Source organism: Eutrigla gurnardus (genome assembly GCF_963514095.1).
Source record: "Eutrigla gurnardus genome assembly, chromosome: 8".
Taxonomy (NCBI): Eukaryota; Metazoa; Chordata; class Actinopteri; order Perciformes; family Triglidae; genus Eutrigla; species Eutrigla gurnardus.
Genome location: NC_139922.1, coordinates 13,711,250 through 13,727,506, shown reverse-complemented (window position 1 = coordinate 13,727,506; position 16,257 = coordinate 13,711,250). Strand labels below are relative to the sequence as shown.

The 16,257-nt window shown below is 44.1% G+C and overlaps 1 protein-coding gene across 1 annotated transcript in view; it reads left to right on the top strand.

Moving 5' to 3' along the window:
• Positions 1–16,257, top strand: part of LOC311016690 (adenylate cyclase type 6-like) — a 29,883-nt gene that overhangs the window by 4,379 nt on the left and 9,247 nt on the right. The window contains exons 4-7 of the mRNA XM_084014565.1: positions 13,724–13,873; positions 14,291–14,412; positions 15,800–15,911; positions 16,081–16,208. Of these exons, the coding sequence (XP_083870691.1) occupies positions 13,724–13,873; positions 14,291–14,412; positions 15,800–15,911; positions 16,081–16,208 (512 nt within the window). The remainder of the gene's footprint in view (positions 1–13,723; positions 13,874–14,290; positions 14,413–15,799; positions 15,912–16,080; positions 16,209–16,257) is intronic.

Below are 16,257 nucleotides of genomic sequence, written 5' to 3'. Positions count from 1 at the left end.
CATGACCAATAACCCATTTACTGTACAGTCAGACATGTGAATAATGTTTTAATGCAGACTTGAAACATTGAGAATCAATCCCTCTGTGGTTGGAAAAAGAAAGATGTCTTTTTTCAGACCGTATAGTTGCTACTGAATATACAGCTGCCTCTGAAAATGAGAGCGAACATTTATATTCATGAGAAAACAAGACACTTGCCTCAGACCCATGCTAGTCCGAGCCCACCATTATCATTATTCAATTGAGCACAATGTTGTTACTGTATTCACAAGTGGAGACGCCCTACTTTCTCTTCCCATCGATATAGGACAAACATTGTGCAGACTCCTCAGCCACTTTTCCATGTCAAAGGTGGCGTACTAAAAGTAGATGGTGATGTAGATCTCACCAGTTTTTCAAATGAGATTTTTAATGAGCCCATGTTTTGTGCTGTAGGGCAGCTATTGGCAACTCTTTTGGGGTTTGTGGAAGGTCATCTGGGTTGAATGAGCCCGTTTAGCTGCATTGTAGAGGAATATCATGATAATGTAGCATGGTGCCATTCAGGCCACAATTCCCTAAAACAAGGAGGCTATTGTAGTGAAATGAAATGGGTGGGGTGGGATACTCTGATTGTGCAATGCATTCAATGGAAAACAGGATGATTACTTCTTCGTATTAGAGGCTGTGGAAAAAAATAAATAAATTCAGCATTAGACGTTTATAATGGCTCCAGTTCCCAACACATTGGAATTATTTTCTTCATTAGTTTTGTCTGTTTATTCTTTTCGTGAGTGCTGTCACATCCCCCATGGATGTTCTTGTTCAGTGTGTTTGTGATAATATCAGATCATATTACATTTTACTGAGGGAATTAAGAACTATTCATTAGTCTGTTAAACCTCCAAAACAGAAGTAATGAATCAATGAACGTGTCGACTGTATTTACGATTATTCCACAATATATTGAAAAAGAGGAAGGAAACATGCACATCACAACTTTCCAATTGCTTGTTTGGCGGACCGTCAAATCTAGCTAAAATGGGAAGAGTCTCTGTATGTCTGTCTGTCTGTCCAGCACCTTTCTTCACAACTGATCATTCGATTGGCTTCACACGTGTTTTGCTGTTGACCCAAGGAAGTGTCAAGTGCGAGCTGTTGAGATCTACGGGAAAAAATGTAGTATTTTGAGAGGGTGCCCAGACTTTCTCCTGGGACCCAATGAAACACAGTTTCTGTGAAGTTGTTTGGACGAGCAGTTCTGGAGAAAAGCTGTAAGCAGCAACGGAGGTCAAGCAATCGGCCCGTTTTGAACCTACAGGTCTGGAACGGGCACTGCACTACCTATCCAACGCAGAAAAGGAGACCCTGATATTTACTGGGACTGGCAACTTCAATAAAAGGAAGTCAACACACAGGTGTAAATCATAAAATGAATGATGGCTGGATTCCATTTAGCTGCTTCGCTGTCAGGGTCCCGGTGTTGTGCGTGCTGGCTCACTGCCACAGTGTCATGACTCACATGATCCCCCAAATAGAACTGAGCCATGTTTTTTTTTCTTTATTTCATGTTAAACCTGTGATTTCCCAATTTGGCTCTGACCATGAGTTAAAGGGTTAATCACCAATTTCCCTGCCATTTAATTGGTGCCATAGGTCAACCCGCCAGTAAGAGGTGAGTAGTGTAAGTTGTACAGTCTTCAGTGGGGAATTTGTCCCATAGTGGCCTACATTTAAGAACTTGCAAGGATGAAAGAATATAGAAGATAATGCCACCAACTTACAGCAAAGACACACGTGGGATGTGACAGCAGTGTGACAGTTTTTCTTCTTCTTCTTCTACCAACCATCACTTTTTAGCAACCAGATAGATGTGGATTCTCTCTGAATGAGGCCATATTGACGTGACTACGAGTCCAGTGAGCTTGTGTGCTAAGTACTCGTGCCCCAGACTAGACAGGGGGGCTATAGGCACATCGGTCTGTTGCTTCTATGTACCGTCGGTCTTCCGACGACGGCCTGCGGCCCTAGACCCCCCCAACACTTTGTTTTTTCCAGTTCTCTAAACAATCAATGATGGGACGAGGGCCTCGCACTTTACGGCTGGCGGGCTGCTCTCCCTCTCCCTCTGAGGCTCAAAGGCTTTTAATAGAGATTGAGGAAAGGACGTCAGGGGGTTCGTTTAATGCTCTTAGCAGCCATGTTGTCTGTACAAACATCTTTTTCAATGAATGGGATTATGAATTTCGGGGCTGATTTCTTGGTTTTCACTCCGGAGATAAGAGCAGCACAGTGAGCCGTGTGGTCATCTCTCAGTCCCGACAGGTATCTTGCTCCGAGCGACTTGTGGTTTTTATGAATACAGAAAGACTCCATTCAATCTGTCACACGCTCTGTTTGCACATGTCAGCGCACACAAACTCTGTGGCTCCTATCGTCACAGGGCCAGACTCTCAGATCTGGGAACGCTGGTTTCCTCTTCTGGGACCTCATTTCTGTACCCAAGACTTGTTTTTCCCCCCTTATGTGTATTTTCCCTGCGGAGATGTCCATGCAGGATCAGCGCTGAGAAGATGTGAGGCCGATGATGGCGAGGACAAAAGGGCTCTTTGTGAGGGACCTCCACGATGAAACGGGGGGGTGGTTGTGAAGGTTTCAGTGGTGACAGGGGGACGGCCACGGATGGAGAGTGTGAAATAATGCTGGGCTGACGCACCCAGCTGTAAAAGGGCTGCCAGTCTCTTCCCTCTTTCCACTTTTCTCCCTCTTTTTCTCTGAGTCATAATTCCATTCTCGCAAAATCCCCCTCTGATGTAGCGGCCCTTTTATTTCTCGACGGGCTGAGATTGAGCGCACGCTACTCATGGGGATTGTTTCCATAGATCTCCATGATTCCCCGCCGTGCTCCGAAGGGCCTCGTCTGACAAGTAGAGGGATGAACGTAAAACCTCCATCACGTAGAAGCAGGTTACACTGCTGCCGTTCCCTGGAACATGAACGGGGGTTCAGAAGGACCTTGTTCATTCTGACAGCCAGTGAATGAACGGTTTTGTCTGAGACAGGACTTATGAGGGCTCCACTAGGGTCCTGATCTTCATAGTAGCTACCACCATAAATAGACACTTCTGGTTGGAAAGATATTGAACTTTCATGACTTGTAACATTGTGCAAGGATATTTAATTTCATTACATTCTCTTACATTGAACTGGCACTGGTTTTCTTTTCTTGGCCTCAGAGCTGCTCAGACTTGGATTAAAGTGGTTTTGACTACAGCGCTAGAACTAACATTAGTCTCATAAATCTGGTGCACAGTTTTTTCTTTTTCTTTGGATTTCAAAGTGGGCTTGGCAAAAGAATATAGGAAAAATAAGTGTTTTCATTCAGCATAAACCATTTATTTTACTACTTACAAATATATTTTATTGAAACATGCAATTCCTTCAGAATTATCTTCTGGACATTGGTTTCTTTATGAAATCAATGTCAGCGTCTTATCGTATGAAACATCACACTACAATGTCAGGATAACATAAGTGTGCATTCAATCACAATCCAGTAATATCATCATCATCGTCTTTAACTCTTAGCTTCCTTTTAGTTGTTAGGAGTTTAATATACCATTTACTGTCTATCACAAGTCAAATACATTCTATTTTTTTTTAAATAAATATAAGTTGTAGGTCAAAATTATAATGATATCTTTAATAAAGTACATTTAATCAGTTAAATATTAATTCTTAAGTCCTCTTCCCATTGCAAAGAAAGGTTTTCACTCCAAAACCACAAACATCCAGTTCAGGCAACAGGTTTTGTAATCTATATAATTGTACTTTGGAACTTCATCTGTCTTCATTTAAGATAACATAAGACACAATAATCAATCATTCGTCCCACAGCAGAGAAATTTGGACTCGCATAATAACTTTTCTTCACCTGTAAACTGTAGAGTATACTCTACAGTAAACAGACGTGTCGGTTCATTGTTCCCTCATCTTCACTCCTGCTTACCGGCACGTTGATGCCTCAACACTGTAACTGCGTTTTGTTTTAAAATATCCTCTGAAGGCTGACGTTGTGGACGCTGTTTTACCTCTAAGTTCTAACGGTTGGCTGAGAACCTGCAGCCTTTTTATTGGAAGAAGCTACCAAATTGTTCTGTTGGTGACGTCAACGCTTTCTTATTGTGTTTCTGCTCGTTAGAAACCCATTTATTCCAGCACATTATCGCTTGACACAGAGGCAGCAATTTGCTTTACAGCAGTTTCATGAGGTTTGGTTTATCGCTTTTTAGCGGAGGCATCTAAAATTCCTAAAGGACTATCCTCAGATTATCAGGATGTGACTTTTTTTTTAATTATCACCCACTGCATTCTCATCATGTTGGCTGGGGACTAGAGAACACAATAGAGTGGGATTTTAAATCGTCACACAAACTCCAAATTTAAAATAGTCCTCGCTAGAAAAAGAACCCTTTGCATTGGTCTACTTTTGTCCGGTCACCTGTGTTGCAGTTTCATCCCATGGCGCCGAGGACCACTCAGACTTGGCTGGGAGTCAGACACGTATGAGGCGAGCCGGTGCACACGCACACACATCACATGGTCCAAAACCGATTCATTTGGGCCTCAGAGTGCTTTCCTGGGAGAGATCACATGTCCCTCCTGTTTTTCTTATGTCATTCTCTCTTGTGAGGAGAGAGAAGCTTTGCTTAGATGTATGTATTTCCATAAGTTAAGTAGGAACAGCTGTGCATCCATACGCCTATACACCATAAAGGGGATTATGTGACTTACTGTGCCATTGTTCGGTCCTAAGAATGTTTAACTGCCGTGCGTGCAAGATGTCATATGTGGATTATCAAAGAACTGAACTGAAGTTGCTCTTTTGTGTACAGCAGGATATATTTGGATAGTCAAATCCCAGATGGAGTCCTCTAAAAGAGTGAGCTATTGACAGGCAGGTCAAGAACAGAGAGTGAAGTCTCCAAATTACATTCAGTCTGTCCTTTTGTGGCTGTGTGCTGATCCGGCACTAGAGGAAAAACCTGTTCCTTTGGCGGATTGTTATGGGGTCAACGAATGTGGAACTAGTGGAAACATACTGATCCTTCTGCTTAACGCTGGTGGAAAAAGATAGCAATCAATGAAATGTCACAGGCATGACCGAGGCATGCATAATGCATTTAGGCCAGAACATTGGTGTTAGCGAATAAAAAAAACAAGCTTTAACCAACCACACGGGCTACCTTAACCTTTATGCAATTATTTATGATGTTTGCTTGGAAAATATGACACGGCCTGTGTCCTATACTCACATGTACTCGGCTCTCTGAGTGGTGTTGAAACTAAAAGACTCTACCTTGTTGTTTATATATCTACTGAAGTTTTATTAGTCATATTTTTTGTTAAATACAAAATTATTAACAAGGAAAAACAATATTTTAAAAGCCAAAACAGTGCACAACGTGAGCATGGTCATGTTTTTCCAAAAAAAAACAAAAAAATACTTCTTACGCTGAAGTTAAGAATAAAAATAAAATCCTTTGTTTGACCTCCTGAGCTTCGGCAAAAATAAAGGAGTAAAGACAGCAAATAAAATTAGCTGTTTTAGATTAAGCAATAGGGAGACAAGACTAAGAATAAAACATTTGATGCCAGCATTTATTCAATCAGTCAATCTTTATTTGTATGCAAACGTTCATACTGATTAGTGCGTTGCAAAGTGCTTCACAGATGACTGGCAAGCTGAAGCATTAGACAGGACAACTTGACGGTGAAAATAACCGAAAAGACTACAGCAGTTCAGCAAGTTAACAATTCAACAATTTGAGGCTAAATCAAATGAGACAATATCATTTTACAAGTAAAACAAATATAATAAAATTGAATTAAAAGCTATAATAATGGTAAAAGTAGTGAAAAACACTAGATCAACAAAATAGAGTACAATTATGTAATTTAAATACAATAAAATCAGTCATAACAAGAAAAAACTTAAATAAAAGAAAATATGTGAAGAAAATAATGTTAAAATACAAATAATAAATATTCATGGATAAAATAAAATCTTGACACATTTGTTTGGACAGACATAGTTTGGTGGTCACTCAACAACATTGAAGTTTGATAGCCAAGTCCATTTCTATTTAGTGAATCGGTTGTGCGTGCGTTGTGTACACAGACAGGAGAAGTGGAGTGTGAGATCTGTGTCTGTCTGCATGAGCCGCATGGATCAGACCGGATCACTTGGCTGCTATCAAATGGTGAGAACCCATCATCAGGTGCTGAAGGTGCCAAACAATGCACCGGCTCAAATAATAATCCCCCCTTTACTCCCCACCCCGCCCCCTGTCAGAGAGGGAGAAAGCTTGTGACTCATCCACATATTGTATTATGACCAGAGGCAATGATACAAACCCGGATAACTTCCACCACTATGGGTGGGAGCAATTAGGAATTTGCGATAAGCGAAATATTGCTCTTAAAACAGCCAATGATAAGGCAAATAATAGCCGGGCTAATAATAGCCGTGCGAGTCGGGGATGAGGAAGTGCAGGCTTCTAATAACAGCACATGGTTTACTAACAACTTGGCTCTCTGCAAAAGTAAATACAAGGATTTAAGGCTGAACGGCCGTGGCGGACGGCCAAGAGTTATATATTAGGAGTCCATTAGCGGTGTTAAATGTTGATCTGTGAAACATGCGAGCCCCCAAGGCTTTTAAGGGCAGTTTTACTCTGGATCCCGTCGAGGTTAGTGCACCCTATCCCAGCGCTGGTGACAGAATGGCTCCATGTCAAAGGTCAACGTCCGCCACACCGGCCAACTGTCTTGTTATCCCACTGTCCTCAGTTACAATTACATCGTTAAAACAGCCGCAACATATGTCGGGCTGGTGAGAGAATGCAGTCACCGGAGTGACGCTGTAATTAACAAACATGTTCACTTCCTGCTGGTGAAACACACACCACAGTGAGCAGCCCACCCCTAACACACTGTAGACCCTCTTTAACCTGTTAGCTACCTCGAGTTTCACTTGACCAGCTCATTAAAAGGGAATTAGCAGATCGTCCTGATGATTTTGTCCGGTCGGTTTAGACAGTTTATCTTGTTTATAGCACCAAACTGGTTTCTCACAGTCTTATTCACATTTTCAGGGAGTGATGTCAGATATAAATAACAAGACCCCGGGTCTCATGATGTAATTTCACACACTCTGGGTTAATCCAAAGGAAGTTCAACTTTTGCAGGATCCTCCCACTGAAGTGTGCAGAAAGCTCAAAAAAGCAAATTGTTGCGTGTCATAATTTATCAGCTCCCTCAAAATGAAATGAAACCTTTCCTTTTAAGGTGTCAGAAAGACAGCAGTGTTTTCTTTGTTCGGGATGAAGTATCAGGAGCACATTTGTGTGAAGAAGAGCCAGTGCTGTTCGACTCTACGTTTCCCTTTTAGCACTCAATATGCCCCGAATCATGTTTCCTCTTTGTTCGGTATGTATAGCCTTTAAGGGACGAGCAGAGATATATATAAAAGGACCTAGCACGAAGACATATACAGTAGCAGCTTTCAAACCGTGTGCTGAAACTCTACACCTGTGCTTTTATTTTCCACCGCTGATGGTGTGACTTTTCCTGAGGTCGGCCCCGGTAGGCACGTGTTACATTTATGAATTTGGTATCGGCTCGTGGAAGCCAAAACTCAAGTTGAGCAGGCACCAAACCGCTCTTGCGTTCCTGCTGTTTAAACTATAACCTGTTGTTCGTGTACCTGTATTGATCTGTATGCTTTGTAGTAAAAGTCAATATTGTGTACGGTTGAAGAGCTAGAACAGAGTTACCACAGTGTGGTTGAATGTCAGCAGATGCTTATGTAAGTGGACAGCGAAACTTAACTCTTGTATGTTTTTATTGGAGCTCCGGCATCTGGCCCACACACACACACACGCGATCTCATCTAATGTAGCCTAATGCTCCCGCTCTTAATTCTTTTATGCAGTATTTAAAGACTGTCTGGCGAAAGGAGAACTAAATAAACACGCTGTAGTGTAAGTACAAAATGCGGTACCATGTCGTCCCCGGCAGCAATTCCCCATTTTGGCGTTATCTCCTGTTCCATCGGCCTCTGTGCGAGTGAAATGGTGGCCTTGGGTTCGTGTTGTGCATTGTGCTTTAAGGGAGATGAAGGCAAAACAAGTTGCGATGGGAATTCCTGGGTGTTTAGCTCACAGTCACACAGTTCAAGGTCTGGACTCCCTCACACGGTTCAAATCAGCGAGAGTAGCCGGCAGAGGAGTGAATGGGGCCGGTTGATTTGTTAGGCTAATTAAGCGGATCTTGTGTTCATGCAGCCACCGTGCTGTAATTGCAGCTGTGCCTGTGAGGGTGTGAGCGGGCAGGAAGTGAGGGGTTAGCGAGGACACAGCTGGGAGGAGAGTTGTTGTGTCCAGCCCTGCCCACTCCCCTCCTCCCCCCCTCCCTCCTCCCCTCTGTCTGTCCAGCCAAACTCTGACCCTGGACCACTGAGCAGCCAAGACCACTGACAAACAGACAGTGGTGGACTCATCAGCTCTACACCCACCGACAACAATGGACCATTTAATACGAACATGTGTGTTAATGAATACAGTTCACCCATCTATCTAACTATCCATGCGTCCTTCCATCCATAATAACTAAACGTGTGTCCATGCTGCACAATATACAAATACAATGCAACAAATAATCAAAACTCATGATCAGTTTCATGACCAAAAACAGAATGTTAATATAAGGAAATGAAAGAGATGACATAGAAACAGTTGATGAACCTATCGGTCGGATTGACTGGTAAATCATCTGGAAGTATTCCGATAATCTACTAAATTTATACTATGACTTATAAATACTAACTATACTAATAAAGTATGGATTTGTTGCCTTTCTTTGTCTTGTTGTATGACAGTATTTAAATAACTTGTTGATGAGACATTACAAGCTATTTTTAGACTTCCCTTGTGATGAACAGTTACAGTTACTATTTATGCTAATGTATGCCTTTTTCAATACCACACCACCAGCAGTTCATCGATTAGCGAACATAATTGTTATGTTCCCTAAAGCAAATCGTTCCCAGAGACCATAAAAGAGGGGGAAAGGACAAATGATGAGTGTGCTCCGACCAGGATGCGACATGGTATAATTCAGCCAAGTGAAGTGAGCCACAACTAAGTAATAAGACGGCTAAAATGTGAGTTCATGTGGCCCTGCTGCTTTGTTTTAGGGAGTGGCCTTAAATGACAGCGTGACTGCAACAACAGTGAAGCTAAATATCTGTGTAATGTTTTACAAAAAAAAAGTCGGCCCCCTCTGTTCGCTGTCATTCTTTTCCTCTGAGGCCACCAAGTCCTTTAAGTTACTTCTTTAGTGGCTCATGCTCTACAGATCCAGTGTCAGAAGAGTTTAAATCCGGGCCGGGCGGATGCATGTTGTCCTTATTGGAACTGTTGAACTCAAGCCAGTCAAGAGTGAAGGTCGCGATATTGAACTATAAGGATAAATTAGCATTATAATCTTTTGATTCGAGGAAAAATTTGTCAAATTAGAAAAGTGCAGTGGGTGGCTTCGGCTGGTGCTTATTTGTTTTAGTCAGTAATTCCGAGATCAGCGGGAGATATTTCCCCTCATGTTTGGACAACGTTTATGTGCATGTATTAATTCGGGGCCTGTTTTTTCTGACAGATGTGCAGCCTGGGTCCAGCCCTATTTAGCTCCGCGGAATTTGCTTCAGTGTTTCACAAAGATTACTCCGTGGCCTCACTGGTCGCCTGAGACCAATTTTGGTTTGGCCCGAGCCATGGCGAAAACACAGCTCTGTTTCCAGATGGCACGGACCCAAAATGGCATAGACAGGCACCCCCCCCCCACTCGACTGCAACATTTATCTTTATAAGGAATGGCTTCTTTCTTATGTCAGTAATTACACATTATAGTAACCCCTGATTAGATCTGGACCAGTGCAACGAAGTCACATAGTGTTGTCTATTTTTACCCCGCTGGTACCACAAGTTATCTTTTTTTCAGGCTATGATCTGCAGTGTGCGACTGGGCTCTGACATTCATCTCTGTAAGACATTTTAAAAGCTCCAGATGCCTATCAAAGGCCATGTGCTGGAGAGTAGCAGCCAGCGTCCCCAGAGCCATTGTGTTGACTTATGGGATGAAGCACTTTGGCCTTTTAGATTTCAAACTTTCGGCTTTAGTGGAGCTCGGGGGTTGGTGGGATATCTGAACTTATCTTTCATTATCTTCATGTTCATTTCAGGCCATTTCTCAAATACTCCAGGATTAAACCAAACATTGATTACGTGAACAATGCCCCTTATTCAATAGAAGAAAGCACTTTCACGGTGTCACGGTGCCGCAGGCCGAAATGTCACGTAGACCTCCCTTTTTGAGTGATATAATACCTCTGAATGACGGGGCTTAGGTATCAGAAGCTGGATCGTGCACGTGTTCCTGCCAGCGTGGCTGTGCGTGAGAGAATTGTCCGGTGGGATATTATTAAAGACAGAATGGATTTTTCTGTGCGTTTGCCAAGCCCAAAATCTTTTCCATCCCCTTCCTCCTTTCGCTCTTTTACATGTTATCCTCCTGCCTTTCTTTATAAAGCACCTTGCCGGGAGCCGCGCCTTATAAGCCAATGTTTGGGCTCCTTTCAACTCCACCGCCAAGAGGTTCCTGCTTAAGTAAATGTCGAAGCGAGCTTTCGTCTTTGAGAGCCAAAACGTCTGGAGGAAGAATGGTCAGGAGACATCGGCAGGAAAGGTACTCTAAGTTCAGCTTAGTGGTTCTAAGGAGAGCGGCGGTGTGCTAATGAAGGAGGAGCTCCCATTGCTCTCTTTACACCCGCGTTACTGTTTGGAGAAGGAAGTGTCAAAGCTGCCGTGGGTCTGTGCTGGATTTGCAGGCCTGGGTGATATAAGTGCAGCGGCAGACACAACAAGCTTCAGGATCAAAGACCTGCCAGTCCAAATGGAGCCACGCACACACACACACACACACACACACACACACACATGCACGCACGCACAAGATTTATTCAAAAGCCTCTATGAATGCTCCTGCTTCTAATCTCCAGACTGTCGTGTGACTAAGCATAACTTGGCATTAACACAAGCTTGGTTCATAATGTTTCCCTGACACCTCAGTTTCACTTATTCAGAGCTATCGGGCTGTTATGTTGAGCTATCATTCAAGATTCACTCAGTCATCTAATAATCACCCTGAATGCACTGTACCTGCAGATATTTTGGAAAGGGTTTTGCAAGGTTTCAAATAGATGCTGTACTCGCAAATATATGTGTGTTCATACTACGCTCTTGTACAAAAATACACAAACATCCAAATGTGGGACCTCCTACGCTGTGTTCAAGAAATCGGTTTGATAGGAATGTCGTCACTTGGCTTGAAGTCTGAGCGCTCTCTCTCACGGGAAGCTGATTTAGCTGAATGTAAAGTGAGCGCATTGCTAAGAAGCGTGGTCCTGGGAACTGCAGGTGGCCCCGTATCTCAGAGGGGCCCGTCTAACCGAGTTATCTGGCTCTCTCTGTTCGGAGCCATCTGTTCGGGATTAATACGCTCAGGTTATGTCAGGGCCCCTTCAAGCCCCGAGTGTCAGGTCGCCGTCGGTGGTCCTTGACATTACAACGAGGGGCTTACCGGGAAGCCCACCGGCCCGTCGGTGACTTATGAACACAACGGGTTAATCGCTAATTGAGCGACGGCGTGGCACAAATTCAGTGTTTCTTTTCGAGAACGATCGCTCAGCCGGTAGCCACACCTGATCTCCTACAGCCTCGTAATGAGGCGTCTCGCACTCCTCGACATCTTTGATCCGAATGTGTGAAAAGTTGACTGACATCACCCATTCTGTATCATCCGGCATCAAAGACTTTGCGGGCGCTACTTGTTCTTCCTTGAAAACCTGTTTGAAGGAACCCGGCAGCATCTCTATCCCTCAGAAAATAACAAATGAGGATACATTTTGGATGCTCTGTGTTAGTTCTTGAATAATGCCTGCATCAGGGATCAGTATTTACATGAAAAAGCGTGTTTATTTTTGCTGAGTGCTTCTAATGTAGTTTGACCTCTCGTCTTCTGATGGTATAGGAGGCTCCCTTTCTCTTTGGATAAGCGGTGGGGTTCCTGCCTGCCACTGTCCCGTGCAAACGCTGTTGTGTTTCCAGCGTAGGTTGTAAGGCCGTCTCCGGCTTGTTGTGACAACAAAGGGCGAGTTCTTGTGTGTACAGTGTAAACCTCATCCCGGGACCACGGCTCCGCGTCTGCCGTCGCTGTGGCTGACTTTGTGTTAAAGTGATGTGTGTGGATGCTGCGTTTAGTAGTTTAATACAACTCGTGTGATAGAATTTTTTAGAAGGTCAAAGAAGCATTCATGGAAATATGCAGTTTGTGCTTTTATACTGATAATCATCCTCTATCTGCAGTTTCACTATCTCTCTTCTTTGTCATTCACACAACTTTCCAACACACAAACAAACACACACTGGTTTGGCAACATACCAGCCTCGCTATGAAGTGCTGGTACTGGTGATGACGATTTTTCATGTCCTCCAGTTTAGTCTTTATGTTGTTATTAAGACTGATTGAAATCCTGCCTATGTGTGTGTGCTTTGCCTGCACGTCTTTTCCTCATTATTGATGATATCATCTTCAGAGGAAGCACTCTGTGCTCTGGTCAGGGGTCAAGTGACTTTCCCAGGCTGGAGCGTGTTTCCGAACATGGAGAGGACTTGTGTGTGTGTGTGTGTGTGTGTGTGTGTGTGTGTGTGTGTGTGTGTGTGTGTGTGTGTGTGTGTGTGTGTGTGTGTGTGTGTGTGTGTGTGTGTGTGTGTGTGTGTGTGTGTGTGTGTGTGTGTGTGTGTGTGAGAGAGAGAGTGTGAGCGGAGGGGAAATCCTGATGCTCAGTCTCGGCCGTGGACGAGTGAGAAGAGAAATCATTAACAGACTTGTATAGATTCACCCCACACATCCAGAGACGTACAGGGAGCCACAGAAAGCGTCCTCAACGGCACGGAGGAATGTTTTTAAGGTCGACGACCCCACAAAGCTAACTTTACACTGTATCTAAAAAAATCCATTTACTCAAGATACACGGATAATGCCGTTTTACAGTTTGTCCCTTTGCATTCTTCAGCGCCTCATTGTTCAATAGGCCTCGCTGCAATAGGTACACACAAGAGAGTTACATTAATGGCTGCTCCTGGTTCTCGCAACTCTCCATCTAAAGTTACAAAAATGATTTACTGTTTGACGTTGCTTTGAATTCATTTTGACTATTTAAAGTGTTTTGTAGTCAGATATTTACATGCAGGTAAAATCTGCTTGTTGTCTCTGTCTTTTGAATATAAAAAGACAATATAAACTTTAAGCAGGTCACGTGTCTCCGGTCACGCATCACATTGAACCCTCCAGGCTTCCTATCTGCCATTCAGAGCGCAACATGAGCAGAATGTCCTGTTGCAGAACTACTACGAGGCCACACACATCATCTCTAACCAGATCACATCTTATGGCCCCTCAGACATTTGAGGAATTTTTCCTCCTTGCAGTAAATCCTATGACACAGACTGTTATCAATTTCGCTTATTGACCTCACCCAGGTCAAGAATAGTTCACTGTATTCCTGCGATGTAACGTTTGCATGCGTTTAACTCTCTCTGCCATGTGCTGTGTGCGTTTTTCCAGATCGGTGCCAACGTGCTGATCTTCCTGTGCACCAACATGATCGGGATCTGTACCCACTACCCTGCAGAGGTCTCCCAGAGACAAGCCTTCCAGGAGACGAGGGGATACATCCAGGCCAGACTGCACCTGCAGAGGGAAAACCAGCAGCAGGTACACATATGTGCACACCCACACACACGCATGTTCAAGCATGTAGGCGAGGGAGACAGTTGTGCTTGTATCCTGTAGAAAAATTGAAACGCGTGCACGAATGCAAAAGAGCAACAAATGGGTGTCTCTCCATTTTCCAGTCTTAATTTTTTTTTTGTCTCAGTTTTTTAAGGTCAGCAATATGCTGTGAAGTACAACACGTATCTCCACTGTTCGCTGTTTGACTAACACGTTCCCACGCAGATGCCAACGAGGCAGGGTGACTCACTGAGCATTCTTAACAGTAGAAACTGATGAAAATGAATGGGCTCTTTCCCTGTCTTTCTTTCTATAATTTCTCTCTCTCTCTCTCTCTCTCTCTCTCTCTCTCTCTCTCTCTCTCTCTCTCTCTCTCTCTCTCTCCTCTCCCTCTCTCAGGAGCGCCTACTGCTGTCAGTGCTGCCAAGGCACGTTGCCATGGAGATGAAGGCTGATATCAATGCGAAGAAGGAAGATATGATGTTCCACAAGATCTACATCCAAAAACATGACAACGTTAGGTAAATACAGATAGATGCACATGCACGGTTCCACGCCACTGCACCGGCGGCTTTGACCTCCCTCCGCTGACTGATGTGTCAGTTACAGAGTCACTCCACCGGCGATCTCCCTGACAGCATGTATTATGCATGTTGTTGTTTATTGACACTGACAGCACCGGCTACAGTAACAATATTGACTTTGGCAGACCGTAAGTGTGACGGCGCCCCCGTCTCAGCCCTCGCCACTGGATTTCCCCTCCCGAGTGGAAGTCGCCAGGTGATTGAAACCCTCCGTTCATTAGCCGAGCGTTGAGCTGTTCAGGTTGTGGTAGGGATGGTGGGAGACAGCGAGGAAACCAGGTTGCAGCGGCGACCTCCTGTTAGAGGTGACCCAAATAGGTGCAGGTGATGGAATAATGTATTGCGATGCCGCCGGTCTAGTAAGGCGTAAACTAACCAGAACAATCCATTATCCAAGTTTCAAAGCTGCTGACTCTCACAGGTTATTTTGTAAAATTTCTTAGAATTCACATGGTCAAAAAAAATACTAATTGAAAAAGGTGAGAAACAAATGTTTTCACTCCTAGTAATATCCGAGCATGCAGGAAATTCTCCTTTTATTTGCTTGGATTCAGGCTCTTTTATGTTTTGCAGTCACCCAATGAGGTGAATTTACTTTATTGTTTGTGGTGCACACACAATTGAAAAATCACACATTTATAACAGCAGTACAATTCTACATCTTTCTCCGGAGGCTATTTAGCGGTCACTCTGTATGATCTACAGATCACACAGGTAGAGTCGTTCCACTGAGAACTGTTCAGAGTCACAGCATAAATATCTCAAAACTCAGCCAAACAATAACTGCATGTACGTCCCCTAGTGGTAAGCGAGAAAATGTGTGATCTTTGTGTAGTGACCCTTCAGAGATAATCTTTTCCACCGTGGCTTACAGCCTTGGTCAGGCGGGTATACGGAGACAGGCTCTGGACTGCTGTAATTAAGGGCCAGTCCTCCAGTGGATGACCTCACGGGACCAACAGCGCCATCTGTTGCCTTCGACTGGAACTCAGATTGTCTGCGGTGGTGTTGTTGATCCTCGCTTTAAATTACTATCAAAAGTTAGCAATGACAAGCATGCAGACAAGGGGATGGGGGCTGGACTTCTCAGAGGAGGAGGTGACCTACATCGGCCCAGAATGATGGGAGCCAGAGAACAAATGTCTGCCTCCCCTGTTCACACGGCAGCTGGACAGTGCAGAGGGAGGGAGGCGCTAGACCACGCTAACTAACTCTGTAATTTATTAATGGATCTCATTCTCTGTGTCCTTTTGTCTTTCTTTTTTCCTCCCTTGTCTGTTTTGGTGACCCTCCACTACTCCCACCATCATCTCCTCTGCTGCAGCATACTGTTTGCAGACATCGAGGGCTTCACCAGCCTGGCGTCCCAGTGCACGGCCCAGGAGCTGGTCATGACGCTGAACGAGCTGTTCGCTCGCTTCGACAAGCTGGCCTCGGTGAGCGCCGACGACCTGCCGCCGCCAGAACTTTGAACCACTGTTGATTATGTAACTGTTAAGCATTGTGTAAAACATCAATCAGACTACGCTAAGACTGACGAGTCATCCAAATGATGTATAAAAAGCTCTATATAAAGATTTTACGTGTGTGTGTGTTGCTGTACAGGAGAACCACTGCCTGCGTATTAAAATCCTCGGGGACTGTTACTACTGTGTGTCGGGGCTGCCTGAGCCCCGGGCCGACCACGCCCACTGCTGTGTGGAGATGGGAGTAGACATGATCGAGGCCATCTCGTGAGTCAAACACACACCGATGCGCTGAAACGCAAAGATCCACACACTC